At 38.5% G+C, this 25,398-nt stretch overlaps 1 protein-coding gene across 3 annotated transcripts in view; it reads left to right on the top strand.

Moving 5' to 3' along the window:
• Window positions 1-25,398, top strand: part of LOC108545230 (uncharacterized) — a 413,787-nt gene that overhangs the window by 59,718 nt on the left and 328,671 nt on the right. The window contains exon 1 of one of the 3 annotated variants that reach the window (XM_017896745.1): window positions 1,186-1,566. The exons of the other annotated variants lie outside the window; for them this stretch is intronic. Coding sequence (XP_017752234.1) covers window positions 1,512-1,566 — 55 coding nt within the window. The 5' untranslated portion in view covers window positions 1,186-1,511. Of the gene's footprint in view, window positions 1-1,185; window positions 1,567-25,398 lie in introns of those variants that run through there. 3 annotated transcript variants of the gene reach the window in all.

Raw genomic sequence — 25,398 nt, 5'->3', positions numbered from 1 at the left:
CGCGGACTCTCGCGGCAGGTGCACCAACCTAAGTGCCACTCCGCTTACCTGTGTGTCGTGCCTACCAAGCCAGCGTGTCCGGTGGTCAGGTTCTTCCCTCTCTCTTTCTCTCTTTCTCTCTTTCTCCCTTCTTTTTCCCTCTTTTTTTCCCTCCTCTCTCTTCCTCACCCTTTCTCTCTGTACAAGCCTCCTCTTCTCAGCCCCCCAAGCCCGGCTTCGTCCTTCTCCCTCTGTCTCCGTCTGTCCCCTTCGACGTCGCCTCACGCAGCAGTGCGGTGTTGTAGTGTCGTGTCATCCTGCGCTACGTCAACGATCCTCCCGAACGTGTGGAGGCAACGATCGATCGCTCGCGTATCTCCTCTCTGACTATCCGTGGCAACCGGGGTCGTGTGGAAGGTGACCCGGCCAGACCGCGAGTCCGGGCCCAGGACACCGAGGCGACAGGCGTGTGCGAGCTCTGCCAAGCTCTGTCAGGTGTTCCGGTCGAGGCTGTGCGAGCACCGAGCAGCCAAGGAGAGGCGAAGGAAGGACGACGGTCATCAGCTCGGTTCCGCGTCCATCGGCCGCGGGGCGGTGTGTAAACAATCGTGGAAACTGGAAACTGGCCGCGTTCCGGGAAGCGGCGAGGTGCGCTCGAGAGGTGTTGGCCACGCGACAGAGAGAGAGCTCCGTGGCCGCGTCAGTCGAGGATCGGACGACAATCGTCGACGATCGCCTACGCGTGAGATCGCGCAGTTCTCACTTCGCGAGTGTTCAGTGTTACGTCGTCGGGGTTCGCGGATCGCCTGCCGGTCGGTCCTCAGAGCAGTCCGGGTGGAAGACTCGACTCGGCTGACCCGAGAGTGTGACCGCTAGAGAGGAAGAGGGGACACAGTGAAGGTGTCAAACGTCCGCGACTCCTCATTGACATTTCCGTGACATTTAGTGCGCACGCCAGGCCACACGGCATCGAGGCGACGCTTGCTTTTTCGTGTAACACGCGTGAGAGAGACCGCCGTCGAGGCACGGCCGCGACACTGCCCCCGGGGAGAAAGTCGGCAAGGCCAGGGCGAGTTAATATCGCGCCCGATGACGGATCATCCGTGCCTTATCGCCGCCTACCTCTTATCTACGCTTATCTGCCTCTCGGAATCGCGAGCTGGACGTGCAGCGCCGCGATAGACCGGGCTCGACAACCTTTTGCATTCGCTGCCGATCCGTGCTGGGCCGAGCGATCGTGCCGGAGGCATGATCCTTGTCGGACTTGTGCGTTCGCGCGTGCTGCAGATTTGACGTTCAACAGGTGGTCGTGTCGCTTTGGTGGACGGGCTGGAAGGGGTTGCAGCCTGGCGCGAAGGTCGCTCGAGAGTAACTCGCGCGTGGCTATAGACTGCCGAGGGATCGAGCCGAGTCGCGGAAAGGGGGTTGATCGTTGAACGGGACGGAAGTTGCGAGCGTCGGGACTCAAACTGGACATACTCACCGCCACGTCGGGACGTACGGAGTGGAGATGTCCGCGGGTCGCTGAGAGAATGAGGGAGCTGGACACCGAGAGCCCTGTTGTCTGGCCGGCCTGGTGTTACACTGGTGAGTCCATTGTTAATGTTTCTTGCTGGAATACCCCGCCACCATTCGCGACGGAGAAGGATGGTAATCGAGCGAAATTGTCTCGGACTAGTCGACCATCGAGAGGGTGTCTTAACTTTTTGCTGAAAAAATACAATATCTATCGAGGTGACGTGTGATTGTCTATCGACGAGTTAGGTACCGAACTCTCGCGTGACCACGGAGATCTCGTTGCTCAGGGATGAACGATTGTCTGAAATACGCGTCTACTTGTTCTTTCGTAAGAATATTCAGAGAGTGAAAAAGTTATTGACTATACTTGACCGACGAAGTGCAGTTTTTCTGTGAATACTTGATAGACTTTTAAATTAAAGCGGAATCTCGCAGGCTTTTTGCGTTATTGGCATTTTTACTGCCGATATTTATGGAGCGGATAAGTTAATAGCTTGTTTATCACTACCGGTTCATGGAATGAATTACGACGATTTCAACCTGATTCCAGATCGAAACGTGACTATTCGGCGTTTAAATCCTCGTTGAGGAATAGTATCGGTGAAAACGTCGAACGTGACGCGTGAGGACGAGCTTCGAGTCTTCTTCTCGAATGTTTGCATTCTTTTCCCGACATTGTTGACGTTTCTTGTTGATCCAGCCTGGCCTGTGATCGATAGATCGGACGATCGGCTTCCCGAAGCGCCTCGAGCCGAAAATATTTATCCTAGGGTAAAGTTAGGTGTTTCGCGTCGTTGCCATTCATCGCGAGGCCCCATTCAGAACAATGCTTTCCATTGATTACGATAATTGTCCGACACGATGGCGAGTAAACCGAAGAGGTGTTCGACGCTCGCGATGTTCGCAAATTATATGTCACTGTTTGTGATTTCCTAAGTGAAAATGACGTTTTATAGGCGTAACGATGATACGCCACTGTGTGGCGATTTTCTCGTTTTGCGTCGTTCCGATATCGCAATCGTTGTATCGATTTCGATACTACAATAGCTATTGCTGTCGATTTTTATTACGCTATGCAACAGATAGGATGATACTTCTGCGTTGCGAAGGAACGCGTTGGAGAGAATGATGTTTATTGGTATGTTTCGAGGGGAGTTTTAATTTCAAAGGATGCTTCTGGGCAACAGGGATTTTATTTTTGGTTGTAACGATCGTTTACGTTAATTGGAGAATTTTTCTGCAAACCTTTGTCGAGAAATTTTCATTAATATTTTGTATTTCGAATGATAAGGTTTATATATATATTTTTATTCGGTGTTTAATCGAATAATAAATTTTCTGTATTTTTATGAGATATTTTTATATAATTAAAGTACCGACACTTTCTACAGACATTCAATTCTGTCAATAAATAGTTTGAGAATTATTGCAATAATTAATTTTCATCGAATAATAAGCCTGTAAATTTAAAAGCAGATGTGTGCACAGAGTTGAAGCAAATAAAAATAATTCTTGCACATTTTCACTGTCTTCTACGAATTCCTTGTAAATTCTTATCGACAAGCTTTGGTTTACAATATTTCGCCAAACAGTGAACCTCTTATATCGGAAAACAGTATACATCTCGTATTTCTATTTCTAAAATTTTACTTTCCAAGTAAACTTCCCAAATTTCTTCAAAATTGCTCTCATCCCCTGTAACTCCCAAAGAAATTGCAATAGATTATACTCCATTTAAGGATAATGTCTGGTCTAGACGTCTAAGAAACCGTCATTCTTCAGAATTTTCTTTGTATCACAATAAACTAGGTAATAATCTCTTCTTTTCATCATTTCATGATACGTGTTTTGAACTTATAAAACGTGACATAATTTCGGATTTTATTTGAATATTAAGTATGTGCCGCTTTTCTTAGTAATCCTCGACAAATCCCTGTCAAACAGTACGACGTCTAGGTCCCCAATTCTGAACATAAAATAAAGGAATCGAGTACATATTTTATTAAGATTATAGGTTTATAATTGTAAAATAACTACGATATATATAATTAATTCTTTTTTAAATTCTTTTATTACTGAAGGAAGGTATATCTGTGAATGTTTCCCTGGAGCGATTGACCAACTCGTGAGAGATTGTCAAGAGGGTACGCGACGCAGTTCGCCTAAACCCCCAATTCTTATTTAATGTTTATCACAACATTCGTTCTTCGGAATTATAAACTATTTACTCACGCCTTATATTCTACATCGTTCTTTGCATATAGTAAAGCTATTATTTTCAATATATTTAAATCAAACTAAATCAAATCCCGATAAAGACGTCTAAATATTGGTAGACACGGATAATAGTACAAACAGCGACAATCTTAATCCATTGTTGGAACATTAATGTCTGAAATACCAACAACCCACGTAGTTGCCCAATTCCGCAGACACTGACAATTGTGCCTGTGATTAATAAAGTGGTCTAAGTCACTTATATTTGCTTCTGAAATATTAAAAGCTTCGGGCTTTAAATACGTGATGAATTATAAAATTAACCCTTTGCACTCGACGACTTTTGGCTAAAGAAGGATAGAAATTCAAAGATTCTCTTCTAAAAAACTGACGATACTTTTCTGAACAGTAAATAAAGAATTGTAGAATTATTCGATTTCGATACCTTGCACACTGTTACATTGCATTAAATTTGATATATTAATTAACCCTTTGCACTCGACGACTTTTGGTTAAAGAAGAATAGAAATTCAAAGATTCTCTACTAAAAAACTGACGATACTTTTCTGAGCAGTAAATAAAGAATTGTAGAATTATTCGATTTCGATACCTTGCACACTGTTACATTGCAATAAATTTGATATATTAATTAATATCGATCTTCCAAATTTCATGAAATGGTGACTGAAGCTCACCTCTCGAATGCAAAGGATTAATTGCGATGAAGCTACAAACTCAATCTAACGATTCAATTCTTCCCTGTTTTGTATTAAAGAAAATAAATATATTTTATCTTAATATAAAGGAATGCAACGTGAAATAAATAATAAAATCGTTTCTCTTAAGTCGATGACTTAGACCACTTTCATAATTATAGGCACAATTGTGACAGCGGCGAAAAATTATTTCGAGGTCGCGAATCGTGTCTCATGGTCGACGCTGACTGGCCTAATCAGCCGTACGTGTTGATAGCGGACAAAATTCTATCGTTGTAACTGGATGCCATTCGCGGTGACGGCTTGCGCCAAGTTATGAAACACATGTGTGCCAAAGTAGGCGTCACTCTTCGTTGCTGGAATTCGTACTCGATATTCCGTCGACTCGCTCGCCACTGACGTCTACACGGGAAAACAAACACGATGGTCGATAAGAAACCACGAATTACGTTTTAAGATCGCACGGAATTACGTAATGGGACGATAACGAGGTTCGGTGACTATTCCAGTGGAGGCGTTAGGTCGCTCAAAGATTGGCTGACCGAAAATTCCGAGCTGAAATTGGTCACTTGGTCCTCGAGTCTTTGAATTTAGAGCGAGAGTTTGCGTTGAGTTAGATGAAAGATATTTCGTTTGAAATACGTGCTTAGGATAGTCATTGATTCTATCGAGTCGTTAAAATTGGAAATTTTTAAGTTTTAACTTGTTCGTAAGGATTTAGTACGAATTCTATTAGGGTGCTTCTGAGAAATCATTGTTAATCATTTCTTTGTTGTCAAGAATGGAATATATCGTTGAAAATCAATATTGGTGTCTTCTGTATTTATTTATTGTATTTTCGGTATATTCGGTATTTATCTATTTATTCTGAATTTGGATTTAACAATGATGCATTTTTGAGACTCCAAAGTGTATATAATTTTTAGAGTCCATTGTCTTCTCGTCTTTCAGTCATATTTTAATTTACATATGCTTCGTTTCTTATGGAGATAGGTCTCATAGTTCCAAGATTTTCTTCATCTTCCAGTTATGTACTCGGTTCCTATATCTAGCTTCGACTTATTACACACCTTCAGCAAAGAGAACCAAACCTCTATGGACATTTCGTTTATCAAACTCAGATTCGATAGAGATTTCAGAATAATTTCAATCCTGTCTTTCAATTACTTTCTCACCTCAATATATCCACTTCTTATTCCTATTTTTAAATTATCATTTATTTCTATTAAAAGAAAATCTAAAAAAGAGAAATATTAAAATATTTATAAAATAAAATTTATTAGACTCATATTTGATAAATACATATTATCTACGATCCTAAAATTTGCGTTCAATTTCGTAGTTTCAGTTGACTTTTCATCGTCCAATTAAGTATTTTCTATTTCACACATGTTTCCATTTCCCATCCCTATTTTAAACTCATTTAATTGTTCTTCGCTATTCACAATTATAACATAAATCTTGATCGACTTTCCATCTTCCAACTACGTACTTCCTAATCCAAACAGCTTCAAACAGCTGCATACCCATCCCCATCCTCGACTCATCAAACTCCTTTCATCAAACTTAGACCTAATAACAGCACATTACTCGCAATCTCAAAACACATACTAAATCTCCCAGTTTCAATTAACTTCTCATCCTCCAGTCACGTGCTTACCTACTCTAAACAGTTTCAAACAAAGGAAGAAACAAACCTCTGTGAACCATTACTTATTTTCTTCATCAAACTTAGACTTATAATATCTGCACGTCACTAGAAATCTCAGAACACAAGTTAAATATCCCAATCTCGATTAACTTCTCATCTTCCAGTCACGTATGTATTGTATTTACCTAACTCGAACAACTTCATCTGCCTCCCCCCGACCTACCACCCAGCTTCGCTAAGGAAAAGCACAAGCCTGTCCTAAAATTCCAACAAAATTCTTTCTCTGCCCACAGAGACCTTTCGATATTCCTCCACTTCCCTAAACAAAACACGTAACTCTGCCAAGACCCCATTACCTCTCTCGAACACGAACTTTATCTTGCCCTATCACCATCGCTATGGAAGTTCAGCCAGCGCGGAGCAGCCTGACGATATTTTCGGTGCCCTTACACCATAAAACGGATCCCTGAGCATCTTAAAAGGGTGTCTCGGGCGAGAGAGAGGGGGACATAGAGGGAGTAGAGGAGGTAAGATAGAGAGTCGGGGGAACTAATGTCGAAGTGTGTAATTACGGTTCTCGATCTTGACAATTAGGAGCCGCTGGAAGCTGTCGGTAGCGAATAGGCTGCCACTTAGCTGCCGAAATTCCCAACAGCCTTATCTTGGCGAATCGGGCTCGGTTATTCGTCGGGCTCTTCTAATTAAGAGGGGCCCGCTGATTTTTTCTTTCCTACCCGCCGAAATTGCTCCCCGGACAACTATTCTCAGACAGTTCGACGACTTCTGTCGCGAAATTGCCTCATCCTTTCGTTCTTCTCTCTCCTTCTAGGCTTTCAGGCTTCGTTCCGGTGACAGAGACGCTTTGTTTTGCTGGCAACTCCCGTTTCTTCGCGCGATATCGTCGGCCTCCACGCGAAATCTTGGCGTTTTCATGGGAATGCAATTTGGGATCAGGGGAGAATGCATTTCGTGGCTTGTAGAATGGGAAATCGAGAGAAATTGAGAGATTCGATGCAAGAACTTGAAGATTAAGTAGAAATTGATGTAACTTCCTCTAATTCATTTATAATTTTGAAAAGAAATATAGAGAATACGTAGTTATACTAATCGCATATGAAAATTAAAAGTTCTTAATATTATCATTTTTAATTGTTCGTTAATAATTTTAAAAGACAATATTTGGAGTAAAGAATTGGTTCATTCACAAATTGTAGAATAAAAATTGTTAATATTCTTTCTTCCAATTATTTGTTAATAATTTTGAAAGAAAGTATGAGAATTTCACAATTATTCTATTTCTATGCAAAGAGTAAAAGTTCTTAATACAATTTCATGCAATTATCCGTTGATTTCATTGACAAGAATAAAAGTTTCTAGTTTATTTATTAATAAATTCGAAGAAAATTTCTATTTGAAAACTATAGATTCTTAATACAAATTCTTCCAATTATTTATCCATAATTTACAAACAAAATATCGAAAATATACAAATATTTTATCCACAAACTCGAAGCTTTTAAATTAATATTAAAAATTACGATGACAAGATCAACAATCTTCTTAAAAATTGTCCTCTCAAATAACCAAAATCCGCACCAAGAAAAGTGAAAAATATTTTAAACCATTCTCAACTTATCCAACTCCTTTGGGACTTAATCTGCATTCGAAGACTATAAATTTCTAACAAAAATTCTTCCACTTATTTATCAATAATTAATAATTAAAATATGGAGGGTATATAATTATTTTATCCACAAACTCGAAGCATCAAAATTAATATTAACACGTTGAGCGTAGAGCGACGATCACTCCACACAGTGCTCAGTTAAAGAATGCAAAGAAAGAGAGTAAAATCAAACAGAAAATTATCTTTCGAACTTTTTCCAAATGCCGTTATAGCGAGTGCCTCGTTTATATTCCAAAACATAACAGGAAGAAAGATGTCAATCATGATATTTCGCAAACAGTTGACAAATGCCGTCACTCGACACTCGAATGAGGAAATACCAATCCGTGTTGGCACAACAAATGTTTGTAAATTGCAAAAATAATCTTCCGACATATCCAAAATCCATAAACAATTCCAAAAAGTAAGAAACATAATGTACGAAACACATACGCTCGTCTATCCATTGTCAACTCCATCGTGACTCTCATAGGTTTATCAAAGCTGCAACAAATTCTCGTAAATTGCAAAAATGATCTTACAAAATCCTCAAACAATTCCAAAAATATAAGAAACATAATATACGAAACATATTCACAGATCAAACACATGCACTCGTCTAACCATTGACAACTCCATCATGATTCGCACAAGTTCATCAAAGCTGCAACAAATGTTGATGAATTGCAAAAATGATTTTCCGAAATATCCAAAATCCACAAACAATTCCAAAAAGTAAGAAACATAATATACGAAACACATACGCTCGTCTATCCACTGTCAACTCCATCATGACTAGCTCGGGTTCATGAAAATTGCAACAAATGTTCGTAAATTGCAAAAATTATCTTCCAAAATAACTCAAAATCCACAAACAATTCCAAAAAGTAAGACACACAATATACGAAACATATTCACAGATCGAACACATACGCTCGTCTAACCACTGACAACTCCATCACGACTCTCTCGGGTTCATCAAAACTGCAACAAATGTTCGTAAGTTGCAAAAAATGATCTTCCAAAATCCACAAACAATTCCAAAGATATAAGAAACATAATATACGAAACGTATTCACAGATCAAACACATGCACTCGTCTAACCACTGACAACTCCATCACGACTCTCTCGGGTTCATCAAAATTGCAACAAATGTTCGTAAGTTGCAAAAATGATCTTCCAAAATCCACAAACAATTCCAAAAATATAAGAAACATAATATACGAAACATATTCACAGATCAAACACATGCACTCGTCTAACCACTGACAACTCCATCACGACTCTCTCGGGTTCGTCAAAGCTGCAACGATTAATTCTCATCAGCATCCATGTTGGCAACTTAAAACATACTTACTCTTCTCCTTTCGTGATGCCGAAAAAAGATCGAATTGACGGAAGATTAAAAAAAAGAACTCACCACGGTCCAACTGTTGACGTATCGAAGATGATGATGGAACGTCCTGTCATTTGCATGTGTCCCGCGTGTCGCCGGTCCCGTTTGCCACAGAGTGCGTCACAATGGCGACAGCAATCAGCGGCTTTTTCACGGGGAATACATTATCTTTCGACCAGTTGATGCGTCTTCGTTAACCGGTGCCCCGCGCGCGGCCGTGATTTGGCGACAGCTCCGATCTCGCGGAACGAATTCGTCGCGATGTAACGGCGAAGTAATGGCGAACGGCGTTCAGCTGGCCGAGTCAGCCGACTCTTTCACGCGCCCGCTAATGGGATTAATGTTCGTTCTCGGTGACTGGGTATAAACGTGGGCACCGTTTCTCCATTTGTGCTTGCCACGATGCACGACCCCGCGGGTTAAAATGCGTAACATTTCCAGAATGTTGCGCTCTTACGTCGCGAAAATTCGAGGAAATTGGCGCAGCAAGTTTGGCGCGTGTTGAATCCCCCGCGCGTCCAATTTCCTTCACTCAGTTTCCACTTTTTGTGTGCTGCCAAATGGTAAACTAGAATTTTAAGTCGTGATTTGGTCGTGACAGTTTTTCGCATTTTCTTGGCTTTGCGATTTCCTTCGATCGATTTCCACTTTTTGCGTGCTGCCAAGTGGTGAATTAGAATTTTGCAAAGGTTGAAAGAGGTTTCTCAAATCGATTTCTGCTTTTTGCGTGATTCCAAATGGTGAACTAGAATTTCACAAGTGTGGATGGAATGGGCCGTGACAGTTTTTGGCAGTTTCTTGGCTTTGGAATTTCCTTCACTCCATTTCCACTTTTTACGTGCTGCCAAGTGGTGAATTAGAATTTTGCAAAGGTGGAAGGAGGTTTCTCAAATCGATTTCTGCTTTTTGCGTGATTCCAAATGGTAAACTAGAATTATAGGAATGTGGATGGAATTTGTCTTGACAGTTTTTGGCATTTTCTTGGCTTTGGGATTTCTTTCAATCGTTTTCCACTTTTTGTGTGCTGCCAAATGGTAAACTAGAATTTTAAGTCGTGATTTGGTCGTGACAGTTTTTGGCATTTTCTTGGCTTTGCGATTTCTTCGATCGATTTCCACTTTTTGCGTGCTGTCAAGTGGAGAATTAGAATTTTTCAAAGGTGGAAGGGGTTTCTGCAATCGATTTCCACTTCTCGCGTGCTTCCAAATAGTAAAATAGAATTTCACAAGTGTAAATGAATTGGGCCGTGACAGTTTTTGGCAGTTTCTTGACTTTGGGATTTCCTTCACTCGATTTCCACTTTTCGCACACTTCCAAATTGCGAATTTAAATTTTGCGAAGGTAAATAGAATGTATCCTGACAGTTTTTGGCATTTCCTCGGTTTCAGAATTTCCTTCGATTAATTTCCACTTTTCGCGTGCTTTCAGGTGGCGACTTAAAATTTCACAAAGGTGGATAGAGTTCGTTGCAAAATATTTGGAATTATCTCAGCTGCGATCTTTCTTTCAATCGATTTCCAATTCTTGCGTGTTTCAAACTCCAAATCTCCACCACAATTTTCCGCCAATCGACTAACAACGAATATTCCTTACAGTAAAAACAAAAATTACAAATATTCGAACCTCTAATGACATATCCAACGTGAGCTCGAGCTCGAAACGTCGCCAGAGTCGAGCTGAAATAGCGATCGGTGAGTTATCAGAACGAGTGCAATTTCCGACGGCGACGAATCGGTTATCTTATCGCGAATGCGGTGAAATCGGCCGAAAATTTTCGCGACCTTCTCGCAACAATGAACCCTAGGTTTAAGCCGATTCGACGTGACGTCGATCCTGTAACCGCCGACCTCGCCGATTTTAATGATCGACGCTCGGTCGTCGCGTCACGAGATAATCGCCGTCAGATGAAAATACGACGCTTGCATTGTTATCGCGGTTATGTAAAAAGCAATCCCGCGCCGTTTCGAGTGGGAAGTTTTGAGTTATGGTCCAAGAGACGGCGTCGGGGCCTGGCAATCCTCGCAGCGTTCCCTCGACGTCGGTTTTGCGGCTTAGTGTCGCGACTGTGGTCATCTTCTTCAGGCGTGGCGACGAAGTTTGACAATGTGTTCGTTAACAACCGAAGAGATTTCGTCGGACACGCGATGACAGTGATATTTGAGTTGCTATCTCTGGGAATGGCGGATTGTCCTCGCGTGATAGCGGCTTCTCTTTGTTTATTGTGCGAACTAGATACGCCATTGTTGGTTTCTAATTATTTATTTTCAAGTGCAGTTGAATCTTCTTATACTTTGTGACACTTGTCGAATTATTTGGATTATGCATTTGGTAGTGGAAAACAAGTTTTTGGAAATTTTTGTGAACCATGATCCAAAATAAATTTTCTTTATTTGAATGTCTGTAAATGGAGTTGGTATTTGTTAGTCTATGCGAAGGTAATTTTTACATGGTGGTTTAACGTCGTATCGATCATAGAGGTCATGAGTAATACAGATTGTTAATTATGGGGTGTTTATATGGATTCGTAGAGTGGGACAATTGTCGAATTATTTGGATTATGTATTTGGTAGTGGAAAACAAGTTTCTGGAAATTTTTGTGAACCATGATCCAAAATAAATTTTCTTTATTTGGATGTCTGTAAATGGACTTGGTATTTGTTAGACTATGTGAAGATAATTTTTATTTTTATATGGAGGCTTAACGTCGTATCGACATAGGGGTCATCGACAATGCAGATTAATTATGGGGCATTTATATGAATTCGTAGAGTAAGACCCTTGTCGAATTATTTGGATTATGTATTTGATAATGGAAGACAGGTTTCTGAAAATTTTTCTAAGGCATGATTCAAAATAAATTTTCTTTATTTGTGGATCTGTAAATGGACTTCATATTTGTTAGTCTATGTGAAGATAATTTTTATTTTTATATGGAGGTTTAACGTCGTATCGACATAGGGGTCATCAGCAATGCGAACTGTTAATTATGGGATGTTTGTATGGATTGGTAGAATGAGACACTTGTCTAGTTACTAGAATTATGTATTTGGTAATGGGAGACAGGTTTTTGGAAATTTTTCTAAGGCATGATTCAAAATAAATTTTCTTTATTTGTGGATCTGTAAATGGACTTGATATTTGTTAGTCTATGTGAAGATAATTTTTATTTTTATATGGAGGTTTAACGTCGTATCGACATAGGGGTCATCAGCAATGCGAACTGTTAATTATGAGGTGTTTGTATGGATTGGTAGAATGAGACACTTGTCTAGTTACTAGAATTATGTATTTGGTAATGGGAGACAGGTTTTTGGAAATTTTTCTAAGGCATAATTCGAAATAAATTTTCTTTATTTGTGGATCTGTAAATGGACTTGATATTTGTTAGTCTATGTGAAGATAATTTTTACTTTTATATGATGGTTTAACACTGTATCGATATAGGTGTCATCAGTAGGATGGATTGTTACTTATGGGGTATTTATACGAATTCGTAGAGCTGCTTCTGTTTTCAATATATTTTTCAATATACAAACTTCAGAATACTTGGTGTATTTTCTTTGGTCTGAGACGATTTGAAAATTGTTCTTTCGTTTCTTCTTATATGGGACACTCTTTTAAATATCTTTGTATGCATTTGGTAATGGAATATAAATTTCAGGAATTGTGACAAGTAACAATGAAATATTATTTTTCAGCATTCTAATATTTATAAATGAACTTGATATTTGTTTATACGGATAATATTTATTTTCTCTTAGTTACGAAATTTATTTAAACTTCAGAAGATTGTCTTTCAGATACATCAGCATATTGCCATGTTCAATTTAGAATAATGTATTAAAAAAACTCCAAAATTTGTCATCATTTACTTAATATATTCCAAACTGCAAGAAATTATCTAATTATTTCTTCTATTATCCATGAATTATAGAAGACCTGTGTTTTGGAAAATTTTGTTACCTAAAAATACAAAACAAATACGTAATATTCGTGTAAAATTATTTTTGTATAGAATATAAAAGAATTTCTCTTAATTACAAAATTTATTTCGGTTTTAAGAAATTATTTCACAAGATCCTCGTTGTCGATATAATACGTCGATATTCAATTTAGATGAACGTTTAAAAAATTGCAGAATTTTTTAGACTCGTCTAATCTTTCCTGTTATTTGCTGAAAATATTCTTAAGAACGATACAAGAGTGGCAATTAGCGTTCGGTTCGAAGGTCCGATGGGTAATCAATCTTTCGCCTGTGCCTCAAAATCACTGCTCTACTCTCGAATACTCGGCTAGAAGGCGATGACAAGCAGGATAAACTGCATCGTCGTCTATTAATCAATTCATCAACCAATGGTGTCGAAGATGCAGCCTTTAGCTCTTTCGGCCACGAGCAACTTTATTCTCCGAGGTTTATTCATATCCTATCTTTTTCGTGTCGACATGGGCTACTGCATCGACCCAACAGAACAGGTCCGAGTTGTAAGAGTGATATTATCGAGTTACACGTTTCTTTATAAACATTTTAATAATATATTATTACCATCTCTGACGTGTACAAAGATCTCGTACAGCCATTCTACGTCTGACAGGGATCGTTCAAGTACTCCGGTGCAACCATTAATTCTGGAAATATTCAATATCCAGAGATACCTCGAAAGGATTATCAATGTATTCTTTAATCTTATTTTCCGAATGACAGAGAATCAAAGAAACTCGAGAATTTTCTTCATTTGGGTTTTAATCGAAATATTCAGCTCTTAATTTTGAGAAATTAGTCAGGAAGAGAATCTTCCTTTAAGAATTATTCAAAAATTATCCAAATAATTTCAGTAGACTAATCAGAAATCAGAAGAATCAGAAGAAACAATAGAATTTAGAAATTCACTTCACTTAGATCTCTTCGTTGGTGAAAGTATTGAGTATTCACGTAATTTCAGATGATTAGTCAGAAAAGGTCAATTGGAATCATTGAGATTTCAGCAGAAATCTTTAAAATATTCGCCAGTATTTATTGAATATTAAATTTTTAATATTTAAATTTTAAATAAAAGATAATCAAACGAAATTCAAGAACCAAACTTAATTTTCAGAAAATGAGAAGAGACAAATCAAATTCGAAAACACAAATCTTCTCTTAATTAGGATAAATTTCAAATAAAACGATGAGTACGAAATTTAAGTATTGTACTATACTTAATTCGCCTAAATTTCAAAAAAAGTTTCGATTACTTAGACACATCTCAAAATACTCATCAGTCCATTCTCTAACTTCATCTTCCAATTGAAAAATCAACTAAATCAAAAGACTTAATTCACTAGGACTCCCATAAATACACTCAATACCTAAAGGCATTTTAAGAACCTCATCAGAACATCCTCAAAAAGGTTCAAAAAGGTTCAAAGTCTCACATTAGTCTATTCGCATTAAGTCCATTCTGTAACTCCATCTTTTTATCCCAGAATCAACAAAATTCAAAGATTCGATTCACTAAGACTCCCATAAGTATACCTAATACCTAAAGACATCACAAGAACCTTATCAGAACATCTTCCGACAGCTCCAAAGTGGTCCAAAATCTCACATCAGTCTACACGCATTAAGTATATTCTGTAACGCCATCTTTTAATCGAAGAATTAGCGAAATTCAATGATTCGATTCACTGAGACTCTCATAAATGCACCCAATACCTAAAGACATTTCAAGAACCTCATTAGAACATCCTCAAATAATTCTAAAGAGGTCCAAAGTCTCACATTAGTCTACTGGCATTAAGTGTATTCTCTAACTCCATATTTTAATCCAAGAATCAACAAAATTGAAAGATTCGATTCACTAAGACTCCAATTAATATACTCAATACCTGAAAACATCTCAAGAACCTCATCAGAACATGCTCAAACAGCTCCAAAGTTGTCCAAAATCTCACATTAGTGTATTTGCAGTTAGTCCTTCCTCTAACTCCATCTTTTTATCAAAGAATCAATGAAATACAAAGACTCTATGTCCAAAACTCCCACAAATGCACTCAGTACCTAAAGACATCTCAAGAATCTCATCAGAACATGCTTAGATAGCTCGAAAGTGGTCCAACACCTCACATTATTCTACTCGCATTAAGCCTACTCTCTAACTTCACCTTTTTACCAAAGATCAATGAAATGCAAAGACTCTATTGTCTAAAACTCCCACAAATGCACTCAATACCTAAAGACATCTCAAGAATCTCATCAGACCATGCTTAAATAGCTCGAAAGTGGTCCAACACCTCACATTAGTCTACTCGCATTAAGTCTACTCTCTAACCCAACCTTTTTACCAAAGCACGAATGAAATCCAAAGACTCTATTGTCCAAAACTCCCACAAATGCACTCAATACCTAAAGCCATCTGAAGAACCTCTCCAGAACACGTTGGATCAGCTCGGAAGAGATCCAAAATCTCACATTAGTCTACTCGCATTGTCTCCTCAGTCTGCGATCCAATTGACCACTTGGATTCTCCCAACGCTATATCTCTCCATCCTCGGATCCTCAGCGACACTGTCGCGACTCGAATTACCCTGAAAGGCTAGCAGTTCCCAGGAATCGCGAGCCTAATCGAAGCATCCCCCAGCTAGCTATCGGAAGCGCCATGTAGGGCCTGGAAGCTTCCATCCTGGCCTGCTTATCTCCTCGCCTTCCTCGTCTCTCGAGCCGAGCATCTGTCGGGCGAACCTCTTTGCTCGCGCGATTCGCCATCGGCGGAGTTAAATATTGGCTGTCGCTCAAAATACAAACGCGACTGCCCGTTGCACCGCTTCGCCAATAATACCCTCGTTGACCGCCATCGTCGATTGACTTGTTTATGGGCCACAAAGCATCCGCGTCGTGCATCCTTGCCCCGTGAATGAACCACCAGGCGGATTCGTTTCCTTTTCATTGTCTCTCACTGACAATGACTTACACGCGGTGCCGCCCACGTGTTGCGTCGCTTCAACGTGTCCTCATGGCGGACGGAACTGTTCCGTCAGCACGGTATGGCTGATGGCCAGGGTGTCGTGTTCCTTGATTCCTACGGTGGTTCCGCCTTTTCTCTTATGTCACGTTCACACCGGGACTCGCGAAAAATTTGCCGTGGGCTTGTCAATTATGTTTGAAGGTGTCTGAAGATGTTTGAAGATGTTCGTGGACACTTTTGAGACCAGAGAATATTCTTTTTATGCATTTGAGTATATCAAAGAAGTGTTCTGTTAGTGCAGCATGGCTCACCGATGGCTATGGTGCCGTGTTCCTTTATTCCTATGGTGGTTCCGTCTTCTCTATTATGTTTGAAGGTGTTTGAAGATGTTTGAAGATGTTTGAAGATGTTCGTGGACGCTTTTGAGACCAGAGAATATTCTGTTTACGAATTTGAGTATATCAAAGAAGTGTTCCATCAGCACAGCGTGACTGACTGATAAACAAGGTGTCGTGTTCCTTGATTTTTACGGTGGTTCCGTCTTCCTTTTTAGGTTACGTTCACACCGGTACTTGCGAAACGTTCGTTGTCGATTTGTCAGTTATGTTTGAGAGTGTTTGAGGGTGCTTAAGGGTGTTTGACGGTATTTGAGGGTGTCTATGGACAGTTTTGTGCCCAGAGAACACTCTTTTTATGTATTTGAGTATATTAAAGAACCGTTCTGTCAGCACAGCATGGTTCACTGATAGCCAAGGTGTCGTGTTCCTTGATTTTTACGGTAGTTACGTCTTCTCTCCTATGTCACGTTCACACCGGAGTTCACGAAAAGTATTCTGTGGGCTTGACAATTATGTTTCAATACGTTTGAAGATGTTTAAGGGTGTCCGTGGATACTTTTGCGAACAGAGATCACTTCTTCTTGTGAATCCAAGTACATTGAAGGACCAATTCGCAAACTAGGTACAACAGATTTGTTTTAGAATTCGAGAAATCGTATTGATAACGATTCGTGTCAGTTTTATTTATTTTTCAAGTAAGAAAATGGTTCTCTACCATTTACAATTTGGTTTTATAAAACCGGTGAATGTTTCTTGTGTTATGGTATTGATTCCACTATGGTGTGAATCTTAAAAAATTATTAGGTTCTGTTCGCGAGTTGTAATGTGAACATTAGGCTACTTTTGCTGGGAAATGGTGTGAAAGAGCAGTTTATGAAGTATAGTTTCACGGGAACAATTGAAACATTAGAAGTGGAAAAGGAAGTAGTGTTTGAGTAGAAAAGTGTTAAAAGATCAGCATTGAAGGATTATTTTTGGGATTAAGAACTTGTGATATGTATTTAAATATGGTGTACATAGATAATACTGATTAAATTAGTATAGTAATACATATTTAAATAAATAATACAGCTCTTATATCACGATATGTTTAGTGCAAGCAATAGTGTAAAAATGTAATAGTGTAAAAATGTCCATAAAATTCTAGATTCTAAGAATTGTCGCAGTATCTTCTATATCTTGGAACTTGAACTGTGAACTTTTGCAGCACCGTGCATCTTCAACCCTCTTAGTACGCAAAAGTCGATATATCGACGCCCGTTGTCCTCCCGACAGTTTTATTTTTATAAAACGAGTTCTTCTTTTTTTCTTATATAAAACTTCATACCGTACACTTTACGATAAAATATTTAAAAAACACCTCATCAAATTACCTTTTTTTCTAAGAAAACTACATCAATTTTGATAAATACTTTTAGAATACTTCTTTGCAAATATTCCAAAATATTTCTGAGCCTTCGGTATCTCCAAAAAATATTTGTAAACGCTATAAGAATTAAAATACCCTGTCAAATTATCCTTATTTCTAATAAAACTATATCAGTTATAATAAATACTTTCAAAATATCATTTTGCAAATCTTCAAAAATATTTCTGAGCTTTCAATGTCTGGAAAAATTTTTTTAAATACTACAAAAATTAAAACACCTCGTCAAATTATCTTAATTTCAAAGAAAACTGTATAAATTTTAATAAACACTTTCAAAATATGATTTTGCAAATCTTCTAAAATATTTCTGAGCTTTCAATGCCTGGAAAGAAAAAAAGTTTTAAACACTCCGGAAATTCGATTTCCTTCCTTTCAATACTTGATACCCTCGTTGCACATAGTTAGCAATATCTAGGAACGTGTCACGAGTATGCAAATAAAATTGTGCGAGTTGTTTTAATTGCACTTTTACTTCAATGAAAGTCGATATTAGTTTTTCTAAAAGTAGCTGCTCGCTTACAGTGACAGCGAATATAAACCAGTCGTCCTGACTTGTTTGATCGTTCTAGTGTTAATAACTCGTTTGTTTGGATGAAAAATGAAGGGGTGGTGAACTGGAGATTTTTTTTTTTTTTTTTAGTTCAGACCAATTTGTCATGAAATTCTGGTTTCGCTAAGTCGATTTCTGTACTTATCTTCAGCATGAGGCAGTTTCTGTCATTAATAAGAGAAACGGGTCGAGTTTCCTGTAAACTCGACGCATAAGTCCTCTACTTTGTACTCACTGCTGCAAGGTTGTCTTCTTTTCAATCTTCGCTTTTCTTAAGAACCATTAATCTCGACAAAAAGTTTCTTTTACTATGCCACGGAAGGAACGTTTCCGAGAAGGCATATCATCGGCAATTATAACGAAAAATAGATATTTATTAAATATTCAATAATGTATTCCTGATGCTAGTTTTCGTATCGGCAGACGGAGGCTGTCTTGATAAATATTCCATAGACTGCAATTAGCATAGAGATAATGTCCCTTTTCGAGGCTATCATTTTGATGAAATATTCGCTCGATTATGTGACGGAACCTTAGGCAATTCGTGGAAATCGTTTCTCTTGGAACTTCAATTTTTGTTTCTTCGTCTTCCGATAAATAGAAGGAAATTGCAATCATCGATGAATTACTCTTCAATTACGCAAGGAAACTGAGAAAAATTTTCTTGATAATTCGAGGAGGATGTTTTTAACGTTAGAGAGAAGTTTTATTCTATCATTTACAATACCTCGTTCGATTCTTTTTATTAAGGATTCAAATTGCGACAAATTGTCTTCAGAAAATAGCAAAGTATAAGATTTCAATAAGCATAAGACATTTTCATGAAAAAATGTAGTCATTAATTTATGGAAACTTCATCTTTGGTTTTATTGTGCCTCCATTTTTAATCATCTTATCTTCCAGTTCTATTTGCATGACTATTTAATTGTCATTATCTTAATGGTAATAGCACTTTAAATTTAACAGTAGTATCGCGAAATTAATGAAAATGGCTGGATAGATATATTTCATTTTTATATTTATTATTATTATTATTAAATTTAAGATTACTATCATTACTGAATATTAGTTACTAGATGTTGATATTTAATTTTGACAGCGCGAGTAATAACCATTATTAAGGTAAATGTATAATTATATACATATAACTATTTATTTCCATCGTATCACTTTAATTTATATTATCTATGTATATTTTATTCAGTTCTAGTGCTGATTAGAATTTCAAATAAAATTAAATTGTACATTTACAGTCATCATCAAAGATCCCGCTGCTATTAATTTTCTGTTTCCCTACTTTTCCTCTAATTTCTATTTACTTAGTAATTGCTTAAACAAGAAAAAGAATTTCTTTTGTAAAAACAAACTATGAGCTTTGAATAATCATAGAAATTGAATTCACTCAAAGCACACCTATAAACTTTCACTTTCATATCTAATAACCTTTTTCCCATATGAACCTTATGCAATTGCCATCTTCCATCCCAAGTGATCGAAGAAAAATTCAGTAACAACTCTGACACGATCACAAGAAGCAACCCATTAAAGGAAGGAATCATCCTAATCACACAAGCTTTCATTCTATTAAGCTTTTCTTCAAATAAACCTCACGCAATTTTCATCCTCCATCCCAAACAACGTTAGAAAAATTCAGCAACAGTCTCATAATCCATAAACCCCATCACAATCACAAAAGGCATCCCAATAAAGAAAGAAATCATCCTATATACACAAATCTTCATTTCTATCGATCCAAGGAAAATTCAGCAACAGTTTTATAAATCGTAAACCACAACATAATCACAAAAAGCAACCGATTAAAAACAAAAATCATTCCAAGCACACAAGTCTTTATCCCTACATTCCTTTCTCCAAATAAACTTCACGCAATTTCCATCCTCTATCTATAAAGCGACCCAAGAAGAGTTCAGCAACAGTCTCATAATCTATAAACCCCATCACAATCGCAAAAAGCAACACATTAATGAAACAAATCATCCCAATCAACATTCTTTTCTCCAAATAAATCTCATACAACTTCCATCTTCCAATCCAAGCAATCATGGACAAATTCAGCAACACTCTCGTAATCTATAAATCCCATCACAATCACAAAAAGCCACCCATTAAAGAAAGAAATCATCCCGTGCACACAAACCTTCATCCCCAGAGATCCAAGAAAAATTCAGCAACAGCCTTATAAACCAAAAATCCCATCACAATCACAAAAAGCAACCCATTGAAGAAAGAAACCATCCCAACATTCTTTTCTTCAAATAAGCCTCACGCAATTTCCATCCTCCATCTATAAAGTGACCCAAGAAAAATTCAGCAACAGCCTTATAAACCAAAAATCCCATCACAATCACAAAAAGCAACCCATTGAAGAAAGAAACCATCCCAACATCCTTTTCTCCAAATAAGCCTCACGCAATTTCCATCCTCCATCTATAAAGTGACCCAAGAAAAATTCAGCAACAGTCTCATGATCTATAAACCCCATCACAATCACAAAAAGCAACACATTAAAGAAATGAATTATTCTATGCACGCAAACCTTCATCCCCAGAAACCCAAGAAAAATTCAGCAACAATCTCACAATCCATAAACCCTAACACAATCACAAAACGCAACCCATTAAAAACAAGAATTATCCCAAACACACAAGCCTTCATGCCAATATTCTTTTCTCCAAATAAATCTCACGCAATTTCCATACTCCATCTATAAAGCGACCCAAGAAAAATTCAGCAACAGTCTCATAATCTATAAACCCCATCACACTCACAAAAAGCAACACATTAAAGAAAAAAATCATCCCAAGCACACGAGTCTTCATCCCAACATTCTTCTTTTCAAATAAACCTCACGCAATTTCCATCCTCCATCTATAAAGCGACTCAAGAAAAATTCAGCAACAGTCTCATAATCCACGATCCTCGGCACACCAGCAAGATGGAACGCGATTAAAAAACTGACGAAACCTATTCAATAAGAATAAGAACCACCAGTGATCACTAGCATTTCTTCAGCAGTTGCTAGCAAAAACAGGCCTAACCGCGATCCTCCTGATCACCGCTCGAGCTGAATTGCATAACCGCGGCAAGGAAAATCGCTTCCTCGCACAGCATCCGCCTGGAATCGGCTCGGAACGACGACGGAGGAAAAACGAGTCGACTTCGGTTTGAGAGTTAGGTTTCCAAACTGGCCGCCAGCGTGTCGACCAGCGGGACAAGTTTCCTCGTCGCTTGCACACCGAGGAGGAACACGTTGAATGGGATCGGCGGTGTGGTCGCGGAATCGTTTGCATTGTGGCCGTCGCGTGGAGGACAGAAACCGAGTTTCTAGCTGAGAACGATCGCCCACGTATCGCCGTCACCTTGTCATGTTTAATTTGTCCGCGATCCGACAACCGGTCGACGTATGATTCGATAGTTTGTCGCGGGGCACGCGATCGTCGGTTACGATAAACGTCAACATCGACCGCGATTTTCTGCGATTAGAGGCACCCCGATATGGAGAATCGGTTTCGTTCGCCGAAGTCGACCGTGCTACGAAGAATTTCCGCGTAGATGGTGATGCAACGCGAGCTCTGCCAGCGTGAAAGACGATGTTTCGCTCGTGTTTCTTGTGCGGTGGATTAGGTGACCATGGAGGGAGGGACTTGAATTATGGTTATTGGGATTGACAGTTTTATTTTTTGGAATTTCGTGTCCCATTCGCGTCTCCGGCTGATCGTAGCGTGGGCTGAGCTGAAAGCGTGAAGTCTATGTAAATAGTAAAGTGTATAGGGGATTTTTAGAAGGTTTCTTGAGATATATAGTATTCTTTTTCTGGGGAATTTTTTCGTACCTGCTGTTCTCTTTCGTGGGAAGATTTTTTGAAGCCTATGATAATTTTTATCAAGACGACCTTTTCGAAATTTACTTTCCTTTAAAATTCTTTATCTAGGGAATTTTTTTAGGTACTTTCTAGATATTTTTTGGAGTGTAAAGTGGATAGAGATTGACATTGTGTTCTATCTTTTGGAATTTGGCATCTTATCTCGAGGTAACTATGGCGTGGATTGAATCATCGTGAATGACGACGTTCATGGGAAATTTTAATTATACGATATACATAATACTTTTCCACCGGGTTTTTTAAAAATTTCTATTTATTTTTCCTATTTAAGAAATTTTCCAAGTTTAAAATATTTATTAATATTTATAATCTTTAGCCTTATTATTATAGTCTTATTTTTATTCTTATTATTTTATAGTATTATTATTATAGTCTTTCTGTTCCCTAGATACCAAATAATTTTTCTATTCGAAGATAGTTAATGCTTTTTCCTGGAAGATTTTCCAAGTATCTTCTCCCTCGAATATTTTACGAAGTGTATACGGTTCTTTGCCTATTTTATTTTCAATTTATTTGTTACGAGGTTTGATGTACCCTAAACTATTCACAGATTTACCATTTCTGTAGTCAACGTCCATTATCGACTTCGCCAAACCATCCACCAGCCATCCGTTAAACCCCCAATTTTTTCCACCACTGCCTTTGACCCCATCTCTCTCTCTTTCTCTCTCTCTCTCTCTCCCTCTCTCCATCGAGCGACAAGGTAACGATCGAGGAGCAGATCGACGACTGTCGATCAAACGAGAATCTGGTTCGATATCGGGTAATGGGGCAGAGAGGTGGATCAGTCGAAGGGACAAACTAGGATGGAATGGCGGCCTGGGGGAGCGAAGGGAGCGAAAGGGTCCAGGGTATTACGCGGTTTGGGCTTCGTGGAAAGGGAGACCCTTCGTGTTCGCAGCCGCGAAATAACGTCGGTGGTTTGTGGTTTTTCATACGTGCAAGAAGTCACAATGGTGAACGAGTGATCCCTGTACGTGGCGAGCCAAAAGCCTTCTCTCGGAGGAAGAGGAAGAGGGAAAAAAGGAGGAGAAAAAGGGAAGAACGCGAAGAAGAGGTGGCTTTTGTTCCCACCTCGAGCTCCTCGCGTTGTCTGCCACTTTTTCTCGTTTCTTCCTCATCTCTCGTTCTTCCCGTTTCATTCTCTCGCTATCTCTTCGTCATCCGTTCCTGCTTTCTCGCTTTGACCATGGAAACGCGATTACGAATGTTCGCGAGCCATTTCCAGGCTTCTGTCGTGATCTATTAGTTTCTGGAATGATAGAAGATGGACGTGGAGAATTTAACTATAGTCTTTTCTCTATAGATCATTCTCTATAGACTATTCTTTATGGACTATCCCCTATAGACTATTCTCTATGGACTATTCTCTACACACTATTCTCTATAGACATTTTGAAGCTTAGAGTCTTGGAAGATAGTGCGTTTTCTGATTTTACAAAACAGATGTGCTGATTCTGACATGGACATCAGTGGTCTGGTTCTAGTTTCCAGGCTTCTGTCATGATCTATTCTGTCATGAGCTCTATAGACAATTCTATATGGACTATTCTCTATAAATTATTTCCTATATCCTATTCTTTATAGACTATTTTCTGTGGACTATTCTCTTTAGACATTTTGAACCCTAGAGTCTTTAAGGATTATGCGTTTTCTGATTGTACAAAATAGGGGTCCCGATTCTGACACACAGCCATGAACATCGGTGGTCTGGATCTAGTCTCCAGGCTTCTGTCATGATCGATTAGTTCCTGGAACGGTAGAAGATGGACTTGACGAATTTAGCTATAGTCTTTTCTCTATAGACGATTCTCTATAGACTATTATCTATAGACTACTCTCTATAGACATTTTGAAGTCTAGAGTCTTTGAGGATTATGCGTTTTCTGATTGTACAAAACAGGTGTCCTGATTCTCACACACAGCCGTGGACATTGGTGGTCTGGTTCTGGTTTCCAGGCTTCTGTCATGATCTATTAGTTCCTGGAATGATAGAAGATGAACTTGACGAATTTAACTATAGTCTTTTCTCTATAAACTATTCTCTGTAGTCTTTTCTCTATAGACTATTCGCTGTAGACAATTCTATATGGACTATTCTCTATAAATTATTTCCTATATCCTATTCTCTATAGACTATTTTCTGTGGATTATTCTCTTTAGACTATTTTCTGTGGACTATTCTCTTTAGACATTTTGAACCCTAGAGTCTTGGAGGATTGTGCGTTTTCTAATTTTACAAAACAGGTGTCCCGATTCTCACACACAGCCGTGGACATTGGTGGTCTGGTTCTAGTTTCCAGGCTTCTGTCATGATCTATTAGTTCCTGGAATGATAGAAGATGAACTTGACGAATTTAACTATAGTCTTTTCTCTATAAGCTATTCTCTGTAGTCTTTTTTCAATAGACTATTCTCTATAGACAATTCTATATGGACTATTCTCTATAAATTATTTCCTATATCCTATTCTCTATAGGCTATTTTCTGTGGACTATTCTCTTTAGACATTTTGAACCCTAGAGTCTTGGAGGATTGTGCGTTTTCTAATTTTACAAAACAGGTGTCCCGATTCCGACACAGTCATGGACATCGGTGGTCTGGTTCTGGTTGAGGTTGAGAGAAGGACTGGTGAGATCTTGCGGTTGAAAGATGATGGTCTTTTGGTTCGAGACGTAGCAGTGCTTCGTGGGTTTGGATCTTGGAGATCGGTGTGTTGGCTGTAGGATAGCGCGAGATTAGGTTTGGAGAGCTAGACAGCCTGTTTCAGAATTTGCTTCAACCAAGAATCTTCGAGAAGATTTGAATATTTCTGTAATCAATGAACAAGAGTAAAGTTTATTCGCAATATGACAAGAAATTAAAATATTTCTGACATAGACCACGTTATTTTGCAAATCATGCCTTCAATATTATGACACCCGTCCCAATAGTATCTTCTTATGGAACTATAACCTAATTTTAAAAGCTTAGACTAATATCTTCACAAAAACAGGAATATCTTTTTAATTATTATACAATAATAAAGTCCATTCAATATGTGGGAAAGTATTACAATATTCCTAATATAGACTGCATTATTTTGCAAATC

The sequence above is a fragment of the Eufriesea mexicana genome, unplaced genomic scaffold, assembly GCF_001483705.2.
Source record: "Eufriesea mexicana isolate 0111107269 unplaced genomic scaffold, ASM148370v2 scaffold382, whole genome shotgun sequence".
NCBI lineage: Eukaryota > Metazoa > Arthropoda > Insecta > Hymenoptera > Apidae > Eufriesea > Eufriesea mexicana.
This window is presented reverse-complemented; position numbering and strand designations above follow the sequence as displayed.